Source organism: Topomyia yanbarensis, chromosome 1, assembly GCF_030247195.1.
Source record: "Topomyia yanbarensis strain Yona2022 chromosome 1, ASM3024719v1, whole genome shotgun sequence".
NCBI classification, from domain to species: domain Eukaryota; kingdom Metazoa; phylum Arthropoda; class Insecta; order Diptera; family Culicidae; genus Topomyia; species Topomyia yanbarensis.
The window spans coordinates 203,777,781-203,798,684 of record NC_080670.1 but is presented as its reverse complement, the minus strand read 5'-3'; the positions used below and the strand labels follow the sequence as shown (position 1 = coordinate 203,798,684).

Below are 20,904 nucleotides of genomic sequence, written 5' to 3'. Positions count from 1 at the left end.
AGAGGTAATAAAAAGTTCTACTTCGGATTTTGGGTGCTTGAAGTACCAATATTTTTTCCTTCTGTTAAAATAACATCTTTTTGTGCACAACGTACGTTCTAGGAAATGGCACGAGAATGCCATTGCCAACCGGAAATCAAATTACCGAAATACCCCCTCGGTCTGGTTGGTAGATTATGAAAGTGGAATACGATTTTCACTGGACATCGGCCTTTGTCACGCCATGCCACCATCTATTTCGGGCGGGCCCATTGACGGTATGTACGTAAGGCGGCATTCGTCGACAAGACTGTCGTCGCCAACATTTCAATTACCCCCGGGGCATGCATTGTTAGTAGTCGCATTTATTACGCGAAGCCCTTTCTTCCGTTACCACCGGACCAACCAACCCACCCAGAGACTGGTATTCGCTCACCATTATGTATTCCTAGCTTGTGCGATTCCAAACCGGACACAGTAGTAATGATGACGAAATTTTTCCGCGAACCGCACTCTGAAATCGCAAATCAATAATATGGGCACACGCCCTGTAAAAATCGACGCGAATCGCCATATGGAATCAAATCCGTTATTTATGTTTGGCTCGCGAAACGTGTTGGCATCGTCGCTTCGCCGTAATTTTTAAAGCAAGCCTGCTACCTACATCGTGCCGCGGCCATTAAACGGTCAGTGACCTCCCCTCTCTGGACTGGTCCATTGTCCATCTTTATTCGCTGTGTATGTACACCAAACGCGGCTTACGGCAGAGCGAGAGCAGATGTTTTATGGCAAATGTCAGGATCGGTGTCGATGATGCTTTTGCTCCTCTCGAGTCACGAATGGTGTAAGTTCAAACGTGCGACGTATTAGGTACATAGTTTCTTTGAATTTAATACAAAGCGAAAGTCTTATGTGCTCAAACGTTTCTCATTTGGGGGATCCTTCTGGTGCATTTGATTTCTTTGGGCATTGTCAAAACACTGAACAATAAAAATTTCAAATTGCATTCGCAGAAATGGACAATTCGTTACAGCCACGAATCGACGCCGTTATTACAGCTGAAGCGGGATGCATCGAACATCGAATGAAGCGACGTAAAATATGTATTTTGTAATTTATCATTCCTGTTTAATTTTTTTTTTAATTTCTTTTTAGTTTGTCCGGATTTATCTAAAGCTCTCTATACATTTGGCCTTATTGCATTATTGCAGTTTCAACGATTTAACAATATTATGGAAACCATGAAACGATTGATCCCCACAATGACGAACATCGGAAACCACTTGACTAAAAATGCAACCCAGACACTTCAGTACAAACAACAACACAAGTCAGTCAGTCCAGTTGGTGGCTTAAGTAGCGTTGATGGGATATGATCTCATAATTAAATGATCATTGACGATACGAAAGTGAATGAATCATTGAGACCGTCGTTGCGCAAAGAAAAAACAAACTATCAAATAAGAAAACCAGATCAAGAATGATTGCAAAAACAAGCGGAAAATGAGCAGTGGAAGAAACGCTTTTGTTATAGCATTTGCTCACCCAACGAAAACAAAACGAAAACAACGATGGATTGCGCGATTACCTGAAACTATCATTGGATGGATAGCTTAGGGGCGGATAAGCATGTAAACCCGATATAAGCTAGTAGCAAGCGGACTGCGAGTGGAATGCTGAAAAGCCGCTATTCGGTAGAGTTCCAACGTTCACCAAGTTATTGCCTATCCAGTTCCGAACGGATCGCAGAATCAAAGTCCGTTTGAACATATTGATCAAGAAATTCGGAACTAAAATCAGTCAAGATGATGAAACCGATGCATCCACTATCGGAAATGCCCCACAATTCTCTATATCTAATTGATTTTGATTGGTACGCCACGTTCAAGACACACAATTTAATACGATGTACTAGGTTTTTGATTTCGAAATGCAACAGAACCGACGAACGGAGCAAAAACGCTTTAAGCTTCGCCACCAAACAGGCAGTCCATTCGACGTGCACAGATTTTGCAACAACTCTTTTTTTTCTGCTATTTGCACAAAAATGACCTAACGTTTTGGTATGCCGTACCTTCGAGCCTAATCGCCTTATCGGAGTGGAAACGTAAACAGTTTCACTTTCCAGTATTGCTCGGGCGCCGTCACTTTACCGGATTGATACCTACTAAAGTTGCGTTCGAGTTTGTGCAGGTACCTAGTTCGACGTTTTGTGCTGTATCTGCTCAATGGGTCAAAAGTGCTATAGGTATAACAAACCTATCTTTTTTTCACATTCGACTCTATCCAAATACACGGAGGTGATTATGACACAGAACGTGTCCATCAGCAGAAAAACTGCGAATACGCAGTCCAGCTATAGAGATTGACAGTGAACTAATTAGCACCCCGATGGGTGCGATTTTCTGGCTTACTATCACGCAGCAAGCTGCGACGACGGTACCGGTTTTATGTCGTAACCAAGCAGTGACGGATGGACTGACTACACTTGTCAAGTGTTTTTTTCTTCTACATCGCTATCCTGGTACAAGTTGCTTAACATTGTGGAATCTACCGGCATGTAGGGTGCGGTTTATTGTTGTTAAACACTCTTTTCTGACAACTTGTAGCATATCATGTGCGTAGCCACCGTTCCTTGTTGGTAATACACTTTTTTACGTGTTTTTCGAATGCCACCTTTCGCTTCCTCTAATGTAATGGATAGTCTGTATTGGACAGTGAGAACTTCTGGTTTGTTGTCGATCGATATTTTTTGTGGGTCATTTCTTGGTTGGACTTACAGTTTAACGAATCAGCTCACTCGCAACCAACATGGTATGTAACGTCAATGAAGAACAGTATTACATCAAGTAATCGCCGAGCTTCGCGAAACCTCCGTAACCTTTTCAGTACCATACACAAACCTTTTACGGTGTTGAATATCTGAAGCGAATGGTACACGTACCTACATTAAACAGTATCGATCCTTAATATATGACAAGATCATGCTTCGTACGTCTGAGATTGCGTCAACAATATAAAAAACGACTTTCTGTGCACTTTCCAACGGTTTTTCGCTCGGCTATTTTCTATTTCCATTATTTACCTCCTGGCCGGAAACATGGGAAAACCGTTTCTCCGAGTGTTGTTCAACTACCTACTAGCTAGTAGTAGTGCTGGTGTGTTTCGAAATGTAATATGCATTAACAGAAGCAGAAGCTGGGCGGGCGGCCGCCATCAAGTAGTATCAACGGCTAAGAAGCGCACAGTCGCTGTGGGAATGAACAATTAACCTTGTCATTAACCTTATTTAATTTACTTTTCTTTATTTCATTTTCCCCGTTCCGGAGCACCACGATGAGCTTGATTACAATTTCGACACGTCCAGAAGGACCATCACTGTTGGGTAGGTTTCGTTGGCTTGTAGTTTTCTGGTTGTTTGATAGCTGGTTGAAATTACTAGATACAACTTGGCTGTAGCTTGTTTCAGCATTTATATTCAGACAGAACGTCTAGAGCGGCGGGGGTCATACCAACGAATTTTCGTATCTGGTTGCTGTTTCTCAGCCATGGTTGTAAAGGGTGTACGGAATCAACCTGCATCACTTTCAAACTGCTGTAACTTTTTTCTAATAGGCATTTTCTATTGCAATTTTGGGTAAAACCCGTTCAATGTGTATTGTTTACACTGTGTTAGTTTCACTAGCAGCTGCGCGACAGTTCTAAAAATGGGTACGGAAGAACCGTGCCACTGGAAGCTGCGAATGGTGTTTTGAAACGGTACGACAAATGACGATAGGAAGGAAAAAAGTTTCCAAAATTGGTCTCCGTATAGTGCGAAGGATACTAAACGGGTAGTCGGAGCTTTCAAGAGAAATCCCAATAGCTCAGGGAGAGACGTGGCAAAAACTGCATTTAAGCAAAACTTTTGAGAGAAATGCAAAAAAAAACGTGGAGGATTATACACGTACAAAGTCCAAAAGGCGCCGAATCGCGATGAACGGCAGAATACAGTGGCGAAATCATGTGCATGGAAGCTCTACACTCAGCTGTTCACCAAACCGCATTGTCGCGTCATGGATGACGAGACTTATGTGATTTCCGGCCGCTTCATGGGCTCTTCTTCTTCACTGCTCGTCATTAGTTTGACGTCCCTAAGGAAGTTAGAAAATAGAACATGTCTAAGTTTGCCAAAAATACATGATTTGACGGGCAATTTGCTCGTGTGGAAAGTGATGCACTACGTGCGTGAAAACCGAAACGGTTAATGGGCAGGTGTACTTGAAAGAATTCCTCCAAAATCTTCCACTTATGAGGTCGTACGATGGTTGTAAGTTTTTAGTCCGCATTTTGTCTCAAGCCATTACACCCTCGGCATGATACTGTACCTTGAGGTGGTCCGGGAAATACAAATGCCCGTGTTCACGAGATTATCTGGTCCTAGAACCAATCAAAAGTAACGCTGATATCCACTAGACCAGTGGTTCTCAACCTCGAGTCCTCGGGCCCCTAGGAGGCCGCGAAGTTGTTGCTGGTGGTCCGCGAAGAAAAATATATTTTCCGAGCGTAGATTGAATTTTCAAGTCTTGTTTCCTAACAAACTGAAAATAACATATTGATAGCATACAAAATTGATGTTTATCCGTCGGGGTCCGCTGTAACCCAAGGCGATTTCTAAGGGGTCCGTGGTACGAAAAAGGTTGAAAGGCGACATGACCGGAAACTCTAGTGATATGGAGGAACTCACTCTCTTCTAAAATCAGAATCTTATTTTTAGAATCTTATCTTATTCCGCAGAATCATTCATGAATACACGCGTCACATACGTGCTGGCACACGCGACAAACGCGTGAACATACAAATGCTTGAGCCCTTCACGATCATCCACGCACACCTTCGGTCACGATTGCACAAATTTGGTAATATCACCGTCAGGGTTACCATATTCACAGATTTTTCTGTAATGTCACAGATTTTTTTCATAATTTTTGATCACAGATTCTTTTTCACAGATGACAGATTTTTGGCATTTTGATGAAAATTTCACAGATTTTTGGAATTACTGCGATTTTTCACAGATTTTTTGGAAATTTATCAAAGATTTCCACAGATTTTTTTTCCATTTTTAATCATCACAGATGATAAAAAGATTTTTTTGACCAAAACACAGATTTCAATGTGGCATCCCTGATCACCGTGCTAAAGTGAACTTTTCAGCACTTATAAATCGACATCACATAATCACAAAATACGAATAATTGATATCAAATCTTTTGGAGAAATATAATTCTGTTCAATTCACTTTTTCATCACATTTTGCAGCGCAATTATTCGTCAAGCAGACATCAATTCCGTGACCATACCCCAACCCCCAGTCTGATCCTCTCCCTTGGCATTTTTTGGTCTGCTTGGACCATTCATCCATTACCCCTCCTATTATAGGGCTTGGACTGACTTGCGCTCTTATTGCCCCCACCAAACGCTGTAAAATTAAAATTAAAATTGATTTTGTCTCGCACCCATTACTCGAATTTCATGGAGATGTTCTGTAGCTGTACACCACTAAGAAGGTTAATTTCATGTCAAAGGATCAGAATTCAGGAATTCAGAAATACCGGGACATCATAAAGCAGGCGCTCCGGAGGCAGTCGGAAGCAGAAATAGCATAGATAAGCAAAAACGACCGCACTTATCATGGGTATTAATAAAATCAAGCATATGCGGGGAACCCGCGCAATCTTCATAGGTATAGCGGATGTTATATTTTGTCAGCAGGGAAGAAAAATTGGGTCTGAGTTTGAGGTGATTTATGATGATTTTTACAATATGTAAAAATTAAAATTAACATTCAAAAGGTCTGTCCATCGGGTCTTGTTGACGCAGCTTGCTGTTGCGCGTTGAGATCCTGTTCCTTGGCGGTGGAACAATAGCTGCGTTGTCTATCTACCGCACCTTGGGGGTTTACTGATGCCATTCAAAATTAATGTTTATGACGAATATCACGATAATAAGAGTAAACTAGTCGATAAGTTAATAATGTTCAGACTTTGCATCTACCAGTAATATAAAATAAGGGACTAGACAATCGATTAACGGTTTTGCAATGTTCAAAATGTGTTTAAATTTACTCGTACTTTATTTGTATCATAAAAGTTATATAGTATGAATGTATATAAAGTTTACAGTATTCATGTAAACATAATTACATAATTAATTACCCTGCCACTTCTAGTTTTCCGATCTCTGTATACTTCACATCCTTGCTCTCACTTGAGTACTATGGCTCAAATTTTCATAAATTTCCCTACCCAGTAATCTCTAGCTAATTGAATGTCGTGAAAATGTAAAAAAGAAAATGTGACTAACATAGTCGAAATGAAAAAAGGAAAAAAAAACAATTACAAGCATTTCTTTTTATTTCAATCTCAATACTCCCCACGGGTTACTTCCTAAATCCGCCATATTTTTTTTGCATTGCTCGTTTGGAACCGTTATTTGGGGTTCGATTAGAACTTTTGGCTTCAGTCTTCGCGCATCTTTATACAATTATCTCTGGTCCAACGTATGTGTTCTTCTGAGTATTTGTGACAGCTGGGTCAGGGAATGGATGCAGAACTGGCGTATATGATAGAATAGTGGGTAATCCTTCTAGGGTTCGTTGGTTGCTTTTTTTCTGGTGTTGAATTCGGGAAGATCGGATTAGATAAATTAAGGTATGATTGATGGATTGATGTACTGACGCATGTGTATCATCCATTCCCGGTCAACATAGAATGATAACATTCTAACAGAATGCAATTGTTGTCAATTGTTTGATTGCATGTTACATACGTGCTTTTCTTCTATTTAATTAGTCTGTTTTTGTAGTACTGCTACATATATACCATATATACCAAAAATAATATCTTTCAGTTTATACGTTTTTATTTAATCTCTTTGCTTCCTTTTTTCTTTATTTGGCACGTTATTTTTCCTTCATCATTTTTCCTGCAATCACACATACTTACGCCCGCGATCTCGCCACATTAAAATTAAGTGTGTATCTAAGTGAACGGTTTAGCACTTATAAATTTACAAAGCAAGCATCAACCCACTGCTCGCGTGCTCATGAATGTGTCACATCCGGAAGTCCTTACGACCGGGCCTAGCGACCTAGATGCCTTCAGTCGCCCTGGGCTCGCTCTAATGTTTACAATATCTATACAAAAGTGACAGGTACGAGCGAACCTAGAGCAACTCTGATTTAAAAACAAAATCAGCATAAGCATCAGATTCGCATCAGATTCTGCGCAATCATCTAAAAACATACGCGAATATGCAAATGGATACACGGTTATAAAATCGAATTTATACGCACGAAGTTACATACACGCGACAAAAACTTCAACATACGAACGCTTAAGCCCTTCGCGATCATCCACGCACACCTGCGCTAGTGATTGCGCAAACTCGATAATAAGAACGTTTTAATACTTACGAAGGTCTCAATCGCGAACCCTCAAATGTACGTGTTCGCGCGATCATGTTCCGGCCGAAAATCTTTAGCTTCCGTCCTATTCAGTTCGACCAATCAAAAAAAGTAAATATCATATTCATTAGACAATACGTCCCATGGTGACATGATTGGGAACTCTAGTGCTATGGAAGAACTCACTTTCTTTTAGCATCTGAATATTAAGTATCCGATTCACGGTCCGCGCGCGATCATCCAAGAACACATGCAAATATGCGAATGAACACACGGTTATAAAATAGAATTTGTGCACATACACACTAGCGCACGCGATCGAACACGTTAATGTCAACGGGCTCGAGCCCGCACATACCTGAAACGTACAATGAATATGAAATTCAGAATCACGGCCCGCTGCAATTCGCCTTAAGCATCAGTGTTTTAGCGGGAAACATTTCCCGTCTCGTCTGCAATTGTAGTGAGTGATTCTGACTAGGAGCCCGTCGAGAACCTAACTCTACAGCTCCAGTAGGACAATTCTCGAAAAAAGATCCATAATACTCAAGGAAGAGCAAGGAGTGGAAGGAAGAAAGTTTAGAAAAGCGTAGAATAGGATCATATGAGCAAGTTCCCAAGTTATGAGTTTCCCGACGACTTAACCCTTTGACTTTTGCCACAGAAAACGGGATGGGGCATTTCAATCGTGTTCTCACCACTCGAACACCGTTCAGAGTATCTGGGACACAATTCGTCAATTTATCCCCCTTGACGGAGAGAACTTTACCATATTGCGACATACATTTTTCAATAGGGGTATCAGGTGTTCCCGAAGACATCGTGTAGCATTATCTTCGAAGTACACGGGAATGTTCACTCTAACATTATCACACTTAACCAAATGTTTCATGTCGTTGCCTGAAACAAAGGTTTCCGCTACGCCGGAAAAAGCGTATCCTACAAGGTATCCTTTCAACACAACATTTCGTTCATGGTGCAGCTGAATCGTTTGAACCTTGTATGCACCGAGAAACATTTTATCCTTTAGCAAACGCTTCACTTCTCGAACAGGGGATCTTATTTGCACGACTCTAAGGTCCACTACGGCCGTACAAATGCACCGAAGTTCAATCACAGTTCGTTTCAATCGATACAATCTTTAAGAAACAGTTTTTTGATGAGAGCAACGAAAACATATCTACGTCCGATGCGTATGCCTACTGCGACTTTATTCGGTTGCTTCGCTGGGTGGAACGATTTCCAGCTTCGGATCTAATCGAGATGAGAAGGTAGACTGATATTGTCAGGAGTCAGAGTTCACCAGTCCAAGCGCTAGCAATGGACGATGAGTTATTGTGTTTCAATCCGGATTTTTTTTCAATAAGTCGATATCAGATTCTTTGAATAGGAAATGTGTTTTCTTTTATGTGGAACTTTGGGTAATTTGTGTTTTGTCCGTGAAAAATTTCAAAAAGAGAAGAGTGGATTCAAATTTTGAGCGCCATCGGCGCGCAATTCGTCGCTATGCTTTCTTATGAGATGAATGGCACGTTAAAAAAATGTGCTATCACTGAAAACTGACATACAGGTAAAGTTTTCAAGTTCTGTAAGAAATTAAACTGTCGCTTTGAAATGACAACAGCAAGTAGCAACTTGCCACCGGCAGGCGCTTCGATCGGCCAGCAATCGCTATAGGGGACTTGTGTGCAAACTTGGATACAATGGTGACTCGCGCATGCGAACCTGTATGCGATAGTGATTTTCAACGTATTTTCATTTAAATGTTTACACTGGTTTTTCGGGAAAGTTTGTTCTAGCTCATATGTCTGTTCTCTGTGGTGCTATTTAGCTGCGTAAAAAATGATTTTAATCAAAATATATGAAAACCTAAAACTTTGGAAGCAGCATTTTAAGTCAGTTTTATTTACGATTACAGTTAACGTTGTCGATAAGCACGCATTAAGCTTGAGTTCATCCAAGCATTTTTTGATTTTTCTTAGGATTTGAATACGAACGCTTCAAAATGGTTGAAAGGCGCGTTTCCAATGAAACGTATATAAAAATCGTAGTAGGCAACGTCTGAGGCGTCAAATTTGTTTCTCCAAATAATAATAATAATAAACGTGTTGGTTCAGTACTCAGTTGTGGTTGAAAATGGGATTATTTAAGAGTTTGGAGCGAACTGCCGCAAAAGCCTTTTGAGAACTACATACTTGATCCACCATGAAGCGTACGTATCTCCTCAGCTACATCGGAAAAGATAAACAAAACAGTATATCAATGTAATGAGTCAATTGACCCTCTTGCTGTGAGGTACTAGTTTTTCTAGTAATAGAAGAAAAAAAGCCTCACGCGACACATTGTTAACGAATGTTAATCAAAATGCCCTGTTGATTAACCTTTTAAATAATGCACGTGACATGTTTTCCTTCGCCGGATAACCGATCTGTACTTCATTTGTGATGAGTATCATCTTGCTTTCGTCCACAGCAAGATAACAGTACAGTACACCAGAAGCTGCATATTTAACCTCATTGAACTGAACATTCCATCGGAGACTGTTAATTGCACACGCATCGCTGATGGGCTGAACCACCGGTACGTAAAACCGAACCGGTTCTCTCGGTACTCTGTAACGCAAACAAAACCGTCGCAGAATGTGTACCGTAAATCATTTTCGTGATGATTTTCATAAACATTCGTGCGCGGCCAGATTTGTAACCAACTGCAGCGCCGCCAGACGGGGGCATTTTGCTTGGAGAAAAGTGTACGGTTCACGTTGGTCTCGTTTGTATGATATAGTGAAATGAAAATGTTGCTTTTGGGTCGTAAAATGTATCCCCTCTATGGTTCGATTGGTGTTTCCCCTATTTGTTCGTTCGGTATGATTATTTATTCAATGCCCGGAAAATATTACCTGATTGGAAAAGGGACCCAGTCAAAATTATTCAAGATACCCAACTAAATCTTGTTTTACATAGCTTATATTAAATTATTCAGATTTAGATTCCTAGGATTCATGAATAGATTCTCGCACTTTAAATGATCCGGATAGTATTCAATTCCAGTCCTACCAGACACGTGCTTCGAATATGTGCTCTCTCCATACACTAACGTAAAAATATTTTCCTTTTCTCAAAAAATAACGAATAAATTATAACTCCTGTTAACCTTTTTTCCCCCTACAGATTCCATTGTACTGAACCAGGATTCTGGGTAACTTCGAAACGAATTCAACACTCCATCACCATCTCGCTCGCTTATGACTGGCGATCGTCGTCATCCTCAGCAATGCGGTCGTCGTGCCTCACAATGAGCTGCAGATGATGATGACGCCACGACATCCGCACGAAAGCCGGCTGTGGTAGAGCTATATACTACAGCAGTAAACAGTCCAGCAGCAACAACAACAACCGAATCTGTAGAGAGATTGGAATAATTTATGGGACGGACGGGCGAGCAGACCTGAGGCGGTGTGATTGTGTCCTGTAGTGGTGTATATTAGTGTGCTCATGAAAAACCCGTTGAAGTGCTGTTAGGAGATAAGCGATACAATCCCAGTCAAGTGTTCATGGAAGAATTGTTCGATCGGATGCGGATGGCATTTCAATTTTGTGAATAGTGAATTCGTGTAATTATTTTTTTTTATCGGAACAAGCAGAACCAGAAGATATTATTACCTCATCAATCCCCATTGGAAAAATAAGCAACGTCAAAATACTAATCGGCGCAAAATAGAACACAACAGCACAGCGGGAAAGTGAAACCAAATAAATAACCAGTGATTAATTAGCCTGCTTCCGGTTTGCGGAAGTAGAGTGTGTGTATGTGTGTTTGTCAGTGAGTGATAGGAAAGATAATACTCGCAAAATGTCCAAAAAACCAACGGCCGGTCCGGAGTTGCACAAAGTCATCATGGTCGGCAGTGGTGGCGTTGGCAAGTCGGCACTCACACTGCAGTTCATGTACGATGAGTTCGTGGAAGATTACGAGCCAACCAAGGCGGATAGCTACCGGAAAAAGGTGAGTTGGATGTACGCTCGTGGAATGGAGGCTAAATTGTCGAATTTTTATTGCAATGGATATGATTCAGTTGTAATGCATACCGCAAAGTTGTGAAAATGATGGACAGTGCCAATATTGCTGTATTTTAATCAAAGAATTGTATCGCACCGGAGGTTTGGTGACCATATCGAATCCGTCGACTTTGGGAGTCGCCCAAGAGGCACAGTAGTAGCAGAACACCTATCAGTAACTACTGCAGATCCTGAACCATTAGCTAATGACGAAATTCACGTGGCAGGTGTCAGCCAACTAGCTGGCCATTCAGCGGATTTCGAGAAACGAGATCGCGCTAGATTCGCTATCCAGTAACATCATGGTCTGGTACTCAAAGCACGCGAAGATGTTCGACAAGTTGCAGGAAAATGAACGTTTTACGTGCTTCATTCTTACGAAATAGTCGAAGAATTTTAATGTCAAACAAATCGTCGAGAAAGTAAAAGGTATCGTAGATATCAATACTCTTGCAAAGTGAATCGGATTTTATGAACTGGGAGCTTTCCGAAGAGCAGTTTAAACCCCGAAGAATTTTACCTGTAGTAGGTGGCCGAAGAGCGCAAGACTCTGGTAAACTTAAAAAGAGACAACAGACTTGTCCTCACCAGCTCCAGCGGTGGTGCAAGCAGTTAACAGATTCAAGCAGAAACTGTACCCTAAACAGCAACTCCATGCTGGTCGTGTTGTGGATCATGCACTTTTCGAAGGATTGCCAGTATCGAAATCATCAGTCCCGTGATTGTAAGAAAAAGGATCATAAAGAAGGATACTGCACCTGTTTTTTTGTAAAAGGGTTCTGCCAATAAAAAGTTTCATGCTACGACCAAGGACCTGACGGTCATGTCCTACAATAATATGTGCAAGAGGAGTTTGCTGAGATCTTGATCAATCGGGTTCCGATCCAGATTCAGCGTCGTCACTTTGGAGGCGTATCGGGCGGCCCCTACGAGTCTAACTATCGTGTAATACGCCCAGAACTGGCCCGGGGCAGCCACTTGATCACAATAAGAGGTTTGCGTCGTATTGGATCCTCTAACCTTGATTTGAATATTTTAGGCGTGAATTAGATTGAGTCATTTGAGCTATGGTATGTTCCTATTAGTTTAATCTGTCACAAAATTGCTGGTTCATTAACGAGCGATTTTCAATCACTAAGGGTGAAGTTTCCGACGGCTACCACTGGTGGGACTTTGCACTAAAACGAAAGTTCAATTTATACTCAACGGTTACCAGGACCGGGAAATTCTCATACTTATTGATCACTGCGATTGGGCAATATTGATCGTGGTAGTGAGGAAGCCGATCGGAGTGGCACGCATTTATCCTGACTCCTCCACGGAACAACTTCTTGAAACTCAACCAATAACCTGCGAACATCTGTTGGAAGATGACAAAGTTGTGCAGCAACATCGACCTGTCAGATAGTTGCCTTCAGATTGAAGTAAAGGATTTTTGCGATACACCCGCCTTACTCCGGGTATCAAATCCGCGCCGGGAGTATTCCAACAGTTGGTGGATACAATGATCGGTGATGGTAGTTGCATCTGTGGCTACCTGAATGGCATCCTAGTTAGCGGCCGTACACAGGAAGAGCACTATCACAACCCACATGAAACTATACGCCGACTCGAGAAGTACAGATTGACGATGAGGATTGAACACGCAGCTTTCATATGTGCCAAATCAAGTACTCTGGCCAGATTTTCGATGGCAATGGGATCAAGTCTCCAATCCAACGGCGTTGTCAAGCGCTTCTTCGACGCATTCATGCGGATTCTCTGTAAAATATCAGTAGGGGAGAGATCCTTCGCGAAGCTACAGACATGTTTCTTTTTTTGCTATTTCTCCGTTCCGTATCGAAGTGCACCACAAGAGAAAATACTACCACTGCTGCTGAACATCTGTGGGCTTGTTCAAGCCATTACTGAACTCCAAGCAGGAATATCAGTTTAATCGAAAGCATGACAACGAGTCTCGAAGCTACAACTTCATAGACCTGGTCTGAACCAGTCTTTTGCAACAATACGTGGTACGTTCGAAACTCGTCACAAGAACCGGTAGGTAGTAGGTTCAGCTGTAACATTTCTGCTGTGTTCAATCCTCGATCGACCTCACTGCTGGCATAGATAACCAATGGATCTCAATACGCGACTACATATAACGAGTTCAGATAGCGGTCTGGAGAGGGGATCCACCAACATGCTTGGAAAGATACGCGGAGCATAGAAGGACGCGGTTGCGTATGCAAGGAACGGTAAGCTACAGTGATAACCGGTTACGCCGCCGGTAGCCATAGCAGGTACCAGCAGCGGCATGGTACAGCGTGAGCCACAAGGTAACCAACGAGAGACTAGTGTTCAACCCGAGATCAAGTAGGGACATCACTCAGAATGACTCACAGCTTGGAAAGTCAAACTTGGTGAAGGTGAGAAAAAGGTCGACGAGTTCTGTGAGTTTGTGAAGTACAAGCACAATGTGCACATCAAGGTCGAGCAGCTAGTGATGGACATTAAATCTCCTGTAACAGCTGCTGAACGTGAGCAGAGGAGACACTTTTGATGAGAGCTGAATCAGTCGGAAAAATTCTGAAGGAAGCCACAGAACACGCAGCGACCAAAACTGAGAGACACCGAAGAGTTACCGCAATACGCGCTCGGAGAAAAGAGTAAGAACTAGAGGACCCGTATGAACAGAAGAGTGAGCTGGAGCCCACCGACGATCAGAGGAACGTTGGAAAGGACCACGGCTTGCGCATAGTGAAAAGTCAGCGGCGAAGCGAGTAAAAAACGGCAGTAGATGGATGGAAAATAGAAGGGACAAAAAAAGAAACAAATCTTGAGCGTTTTTTCAAAACGTCATATCTGCAATGAGTTACTCTCTGTTTATACTTTCTCTTTCGATTTTTACGGCGTCACTATAACACTTTTCACTTATTTTACAGTACAGATCGAAAGACGGTGGTTTTAACTAGCATATTATGCAAAGAGCTGAGGGATAAATGTTAAAGTGACCGAATTATTAACAGAAGAGAAAGTAAACAAAGAGAGTAACTCATTGCAGATATGACGTTTTGAAAAAACGCTCAAGAAATATGCTAATTTTCTCGGGAGAGCAACAATGACGATGCATTGACCGTCGGAACGAACGATAAAACATCGTCATTTGGCATCAACAATACCAGCTCTATTTTGAAAATTTCCCCCCTTTGAACAAAAAAGTCCAAAAAAGTTGACCTTCGTTAAAAAAAAATTTTCAACATTGCATCAAATCTCGACGTTTCATGCATTTCAAAGTCATTTGGCATCAAAAATGCAAATTCGATTTTGAAATTTTCCTTTACTCCCCCCTTTGAACAAAAATCGTCAAAAAAGTCAATTTTCGTTAAAAAATTTTTTTCGAGATTACATCAAATTTTGACGCTTTATGCATTTTGAAGTCATTTGGCATCAAAAATATCAGCTCGATTTTGAAATTTCCCCCCCTTTGAACAAAAAAGTCCAAAAAAGTTAACTTTCGTTAAAAAATTTTTTTCGAGATTGCATCAAATCTCGACGTTTCATGCATTTGAAAGTCATTTGGCATCAAAAATGCAAATTCGATTTTGAAATTTTCCTTTACTCCCCCCTTTGAACAAACATCGTCAAAAAAGTCAATTTTCGTTAAAAAAAAGTTTTTTGAGATTGCATCAAATTTTGATGCTTTATGCATTTTGAAGTGATTTGGAATCAAAAATACAAGCTCGATTTTGAAATTTGCCCCCCGCCCCCTTTGAACAAAAAAGACCAAAAAAATTAACTTTCGTTAAAAATTTTTTTTTTCGAGATTACATCAAATCTCGACGTTTCATACATTTTAAAGTCATTTGGAATCAAAAATGCAAATTCGATTTTGAAATTTTCCTTTACTCCCCCCTTTGAACAAAAATCGTCAAAAAAGTCAATTTTCGTTAAAAAAAACTTTTTCGAGATTGCATCAAATTTTGACGCTTTATGCATTCTGAAATCATTTGGCATCAAAAATACCAGCTCGATTTTGAAATTTCCCCCCTTTGAACAAAAAAGTCCAAAAAAGTTAACTTTCGTTAAAATTTTTTTTCAAGTTTGCATCAAATCTCGACGTTTCATGCATTTTAAAGTCATTTGGCATCAAAAATGCAAATTCGATTTTGAAATTTTCCTTTACTCCCCTCTTTGAACAAAAATCGTCAAAAAAGTCAATTTTCGTTAAAAAATTTTTTTCGAGATTACATCAAATTTTGACGCTTTATGCATTTTGAAGTCATTTGGCATCAAAAATACCAGCCCGATTTTGAAATTTCCTCCACTTTGAACAAAAAAGTTTACTTTCGTTAAAAAATTTTTTTCAAGATTGCATCAAATCTCGACGTTTCATGCATTTTAAAGTCATTTGGCATCAAAAATGCAAATTCGATTTTGAAATTTTCCTTTACTCCCCCCTTTGAACAAAAATCGTCAAAAAAGTAATTTTCGTTAAAAAAATTTTTTTTGAGGTTACATTAAATTTTGACGCTTAATGCATTTTGAAGACATTTGGAATCAAAAATACGAGCTCGATTTGGAAAATTTTCCCCTTCAAACAAAAAAGTCCAAAAAAGCTAACCTTCGTTAAAAAAATATTTTCGATTTTGCATCAAATCTCGACGTTTCATGCATTTTAAAGTCATTTCGCATCAAAAATGCCAATTCGCTTTTGAAATTTTCCTTTACTCCCCCCTTTGAACGAAAATCGTCAAAAAAGTCAATCTTCGTCAAAACATTTTTTTCGAGATTACATCAAATTTTGACGCTCTATGCATTTTGAAGTCATTTGGAATCAAAAATACCAGCTCGATTTTGAAATTTTCCCCCCTTCGAACAAAAAAAGTCCAAAAAAGTTAACCTTCGTAAAAAAAACTTCGGATTTTGCATCAAATCTCGACGTTTCATGCATTTTAAAGTCATTTGGCATCAAAAAGGGAAATTCGATTTTGAAATTTTCCTTTACTCCCCCCTTTGAACAAAAATCGTCAAAAAAGTCAATCTTCGTTAAAAAAAATTTTTCGAGATCATATCAAATTTTGACGCTTTATGCATTTTGAAGTCATTTGGCATCAAAAATACCAGCCCGATTTTGAAATTTCCTCCACTTTGAACAAAAAAGTCCAAAAAAGTTAACTTTCGTTAAAAAAATTTTTTCGAGATTGCATCAAATCTCGACGTTTCATGCATTTTAAAGTCATTTGGCATCAAAAATGCAAATTCGATTTTGAAATTTTCCTTTACTCCCCCCTTTGAACAAAAATCGTCAAAAAAAGTCAATTTTCGTTAAAAAAAAATTTTCGAGATCATATCAAATTTTGACGCTCTATGCATTTTGAAGTCATTTGGAATCAAAAATACCAGCTCGATTTTGAAATTTTCCCCTCTTTGAACAAAAAAGTCCAAAAAAGTTAATTTTCGTTAAAATTTTTTTTTTCAAGATTGCATCAAATCTCGACGTTTCATGCATTTTAAAGTCATTTGGCATCAAAAATGCAAATTCGATTTTGAAATTTTCCTTTACTCCCCCCTTTGAACAAAAATCGTCAAAAAAAGTCAATTTTCGTTAAAAAAAATTTTTTTCGAGATCATATCAAATTTTGACGCTTTATGCATTTTGAAGTCATTTGGCATCAAAAATACCAGCTCGATTTTGAAATTTTCCCCTCTTTGAACAAAAAAGTCCAAAAAAGTTAATTTTCGTTAAAAATTTTTTTTTCAAGATTGCATCAAATCTCGACGTTTCATGCATTTTAAAGTCATTTGGCATCAAAAATGCAAATTCGATTTTGAAATTTTCCTTTACTCCCCCCTTTGAACAAAAATCGTCAAAAAAAGTCAATTTTCGTTAAAAAAAATTTTTTTCGAGATCATATCAAATTTTGACGCTTTATGCATTTTGAAGTCATTTGGCATCAAAAATACCAGCTCGATTTTGAAATTTCCCCTCTTTGAACAAAAAAGTCCAAAAAAGTTAACTTTCGTTAAAAAATTTATTTAGTGCTGAAAACTCCTTGCCAGTCCTGCATGGACGATCTGAGCATGAAACTTTCGCTGATGGTGTAGGAAGAACTGCGAGTTTGTGTATCCGAAAAACTGCTTGGTGATCGAATTCCGACGAAAGACGTTCTGGCAGTGCTCTTGCTCCCAGACACTCAAAACTTTTCTACTGCCGAAGCTCTGCCTGTCAGACCCCAAAACCTTTTAACATGTAAAGACGGCACAGTCAATTGAGAGGTAACGGGGGAGGCAGTACCCTTTCGACTGTCCTGGTTTTTTACTCACCAGATATGGTCACCCTATTCTTTGGTATCTTGATGAGTGGTGTGATACAAATGACTGGGTTCGGGTCATTAGGATACCAGCGTACCGGAAGTCATGCTCCATCCGAAATCGTAGACCGGCTCCTACTGCATTGCCCGCGAAACAGGAAATAGCCAAGCTAACAGCTGACATTGTACTGCAAGAACGAATGTGTTGGAGTAGAGGCCCCGTCAAAAAAGTAGCTGGTACCATGGGACGACAAAAACCGACACTCCATCTGTGTGCAGAATACTGGCTCCGTCAAGGTGCGTACAGCGAACGAGCGGTATCCGCAAAAACCACGCAAACGAAGTACATGAGCACGGACCAGTGACGAGTGAAACATAAATCAGTGAACTAGCAGCGACAGCTTGGGAATGATACTGCATGAGCACAGCCCTCCCCCGAAGTAATCGCATCTACTGGTTTCGGGGGGATCAAGGCACAAGGGTTTGTTTGAGTGGGTCTTTTAGTGTGCCGACTTTCTGCCAACTCCACTTTCTGAGTGATAATTTCAGTTGTCTGTTCACAGATTTTTTATCTCCCTCCTTTACAAAAATGCATTCGAAATCTACAAACGGTCCTTGGTAATCAATATTTACAACTAACTTTTTCTCCTTCCTTCCTTCGCCACAGGTGGTCCTGGACGGCGAAGAGGTACAGATCGATATCCTGGACACGGCGGGCCAGGAGGACTACGCTGCCATCCGCGACAACTACTTCCGCAGCGGTGAAGGGTTCCTGTGTGTTTTTTCAATCACCGAAGACGACAGCTTTCAGGCGACACAGGAGTTCCGGTAGGTTTCTCGACTTGGGTAGCTCAGTTAAATCTTAAATTTGAAACTTTACGACTTTACATTTTAGGGAGCAGATATTGCGTGTGAAAAACGACGAAAATATCCCGTTCCTGCTGGTCGGCAACAAGTGCGACCTGAACGATAAGCGGAAAGTGCCACTGGCCGAATGTCAGGCCCGGGCACAGCAGTGGGGTGTGCCATACGTCGAAACGTCGGCGAAGACACGGGAAAATGTCGATAAGGTAAGGTGTGTGGTGTGTGGTAAAAATCTGGTTATGTTTGTGTGGTTTTCGGGTGGCTATCACAGTTTGCAATTGTTTCCAATGGGATTGCTTGTCGTTTTAGAGCTAGTTTAATCAGACCAAAATTCAGATGCTAATATCCATCAACCACATTGAACAAGTCTGTAAATTGTGTGCTGCGTGAACTGCATCTCCTTCTCTCTCTCTCTCTCTCTCTCTCTCTCTCTCTCTCTCTTCCGTTTTCGCTTTCTCGCATCTATTCTCTATCTCTGTTTACATTACATTTCACAGGTGTTCTTTGATTTAATGCGCGAGATACGCTCACGAAAAACGGAAGATTCCAAGACGACCAATGGGCGCGCCAAAGACAAATCGAAACGAAGGAAAATCAAGTGCACGCTGATTTAGAGATGTCCGGTTGATAGGGCAGCACAGAAGCAAGCAAGAACAAACACAAAACACTTATATACATACACACGGACAACACAAAGCATTGATTCGAAAAAAAACAATTCTCGATTTTAATATCTCTTTTTTTATTACGTTAAAATTGTATCATTGAATACAAAACAGGTGACTAAGATAGGTCATTGCGAATAAAAAGGTATCAGTAAAATAAGTCGGTTATAAAGCAAAAACAGATTAATGCTAATATGATATGTTAGAGATGATGCTACCTATCAGGAGTATTAATTAAATCCTGAGATCAAAACCAGCGCGTGCGAGAAAAGATCAGAATAAAAACCATGTAAATTAAGCTAAACATTTGTATTGTACATTTTCTGCTTTCGCTGTATGCATTTTTAACTCTCTTCGTTTGCAAAGTATCGGCTGCGATTTGATTTCTGTTGCATTGTTTCACGTAACTTTGGCATAAACAAACCACCACCATGCTGCCGAATCAGTTGTCGAGCTACACGCTTTTAGGGAGTGTCCAAAAGTAAGCTGCACCCTGTCCCGCTCCAGCTCGTGTTGTGTTCAGTGAGTGTCACCATCAGGACCAGTCCAGTTGTGATTTTGTTTTCCATAAGTTTTTTTTTTTTTCATTTACCCATCATTAATTAATGTTTTATTTTGTATCAATTTTTTCATCTTTTGCATTTATGGCGATGATGTTAATTTGGAAAAACAGATATTTTACGACCTGATTCGGGACATTTCGAATCGCAAGAAGAAAACTCAGGATACGGTTCAGCAACCGAAACGCGAGAAGCGACACTGCTGCCAGCTGTTGTAGGGAGCAGTAAGGTCACCGGTTCCGGCACGGTGCCGAAGATGGAAGGTCACAGCGAGACAGCATTTTCGTTGGCGAAAGAGGGTACTGGGGTATGCACTGATCAGCGGTCACTTTTTCTATGTTAGTTAAATTCAAATACTTGTTGTACAAAAATGCAGCATATTATTAGATGTTTCGTCGCTTAGCATGCTTTAATTTTACGTTATACACAAATGATATTCGGAGCATGTCACCTGCGGGGGTGATACGTTACTATATTCTGTAAAATGGAACAAATTGTTGTGTGTAACCGTCGAATGACTAGTTCTCCACAAGCAGGAATAAGATTAAAAAAAAAGTACTTCACGGGAGTTGGGGTTTTAAAAGGCCGAGCAGACCAAAATCAAGCTGTCCGAAATTAATCTCTCACGACAGGTACGAATAAACTTTACAAACCTTTGAAAGCTGTGAACATGCGCAAGGAGTTTTTATATATCCGAAAGCCTTCCTTCCCCTCTTTTTATTCAGCCCAAAATCGTGATGATGCGATTTGATTCGAGTGAATCTAGTCGCCTACAAAAATTCTAGGTCCACGTAAACAGTGCTAGTGAACTCTCAAGATAAGTGAGGTTCGCCATTTCAGTAAAGAACCTATTTGCTCGCTATGCACCTCTCCTACCTGTACCTGTCGAATTAGTTTCGAGACCCATTGTACCGGGTTGTTGTGCGTCTTTTTTGACGACTTGCCCGGCTCGTCGCAGCCATCTAATTTTCGTTGTGCAAACGATAGGCAGGTTCTCCAAGCAACTGTTACAATTCATGGTTCACATTCCGTCTTCCA

At 40.4% G+C, this 20,904-nt stretch overlaps 1 protein-coding gene across 3 annotated transcripts in view; it reads left to right on the top strand.

Annotated features, from left to right (window-relative positions):
* LOC131688885 (ras-related protein Ral-a) overlaps positions 1-20,535 on the top strand; it is a 40,503-nt gene extending 19,968 nt beyond the window's left edge. For 2 of the 3 annotated variants that reach the window (XM_058973485.1, XM_058973495.1), the window contains exons 2-5: positions 10,597-11,431; positions 18,445-18,605; positions 18,673-18,847; positions 19,139-19,610. In XM_058973485.1, coding sequence (XP_058829468.1) covers positions 11,279-11,431; positions 18,445-18,605; positions 18,673-18,847; positions 19,139-19,255 — 606 coding nt within the window. In that variant the 5' untranslated portion in view covers positions 10,597-11,278 and the 3' untranslated portion in view covers positions 19,256-19,610. Of the gene's footprint in view, positions 1-10,596; positions 11,432-18,444; positions 18,606-18,672; positions 18,848-19,138; positions 19,611-19,979 lie in introns of those variants that run through there. The other variant, XM_058973505.1, reaches the window with a different exon arrangement.
* The last annotated feature ends 369 nt before the right edge of the window (positions 20,536-20,904 follow it).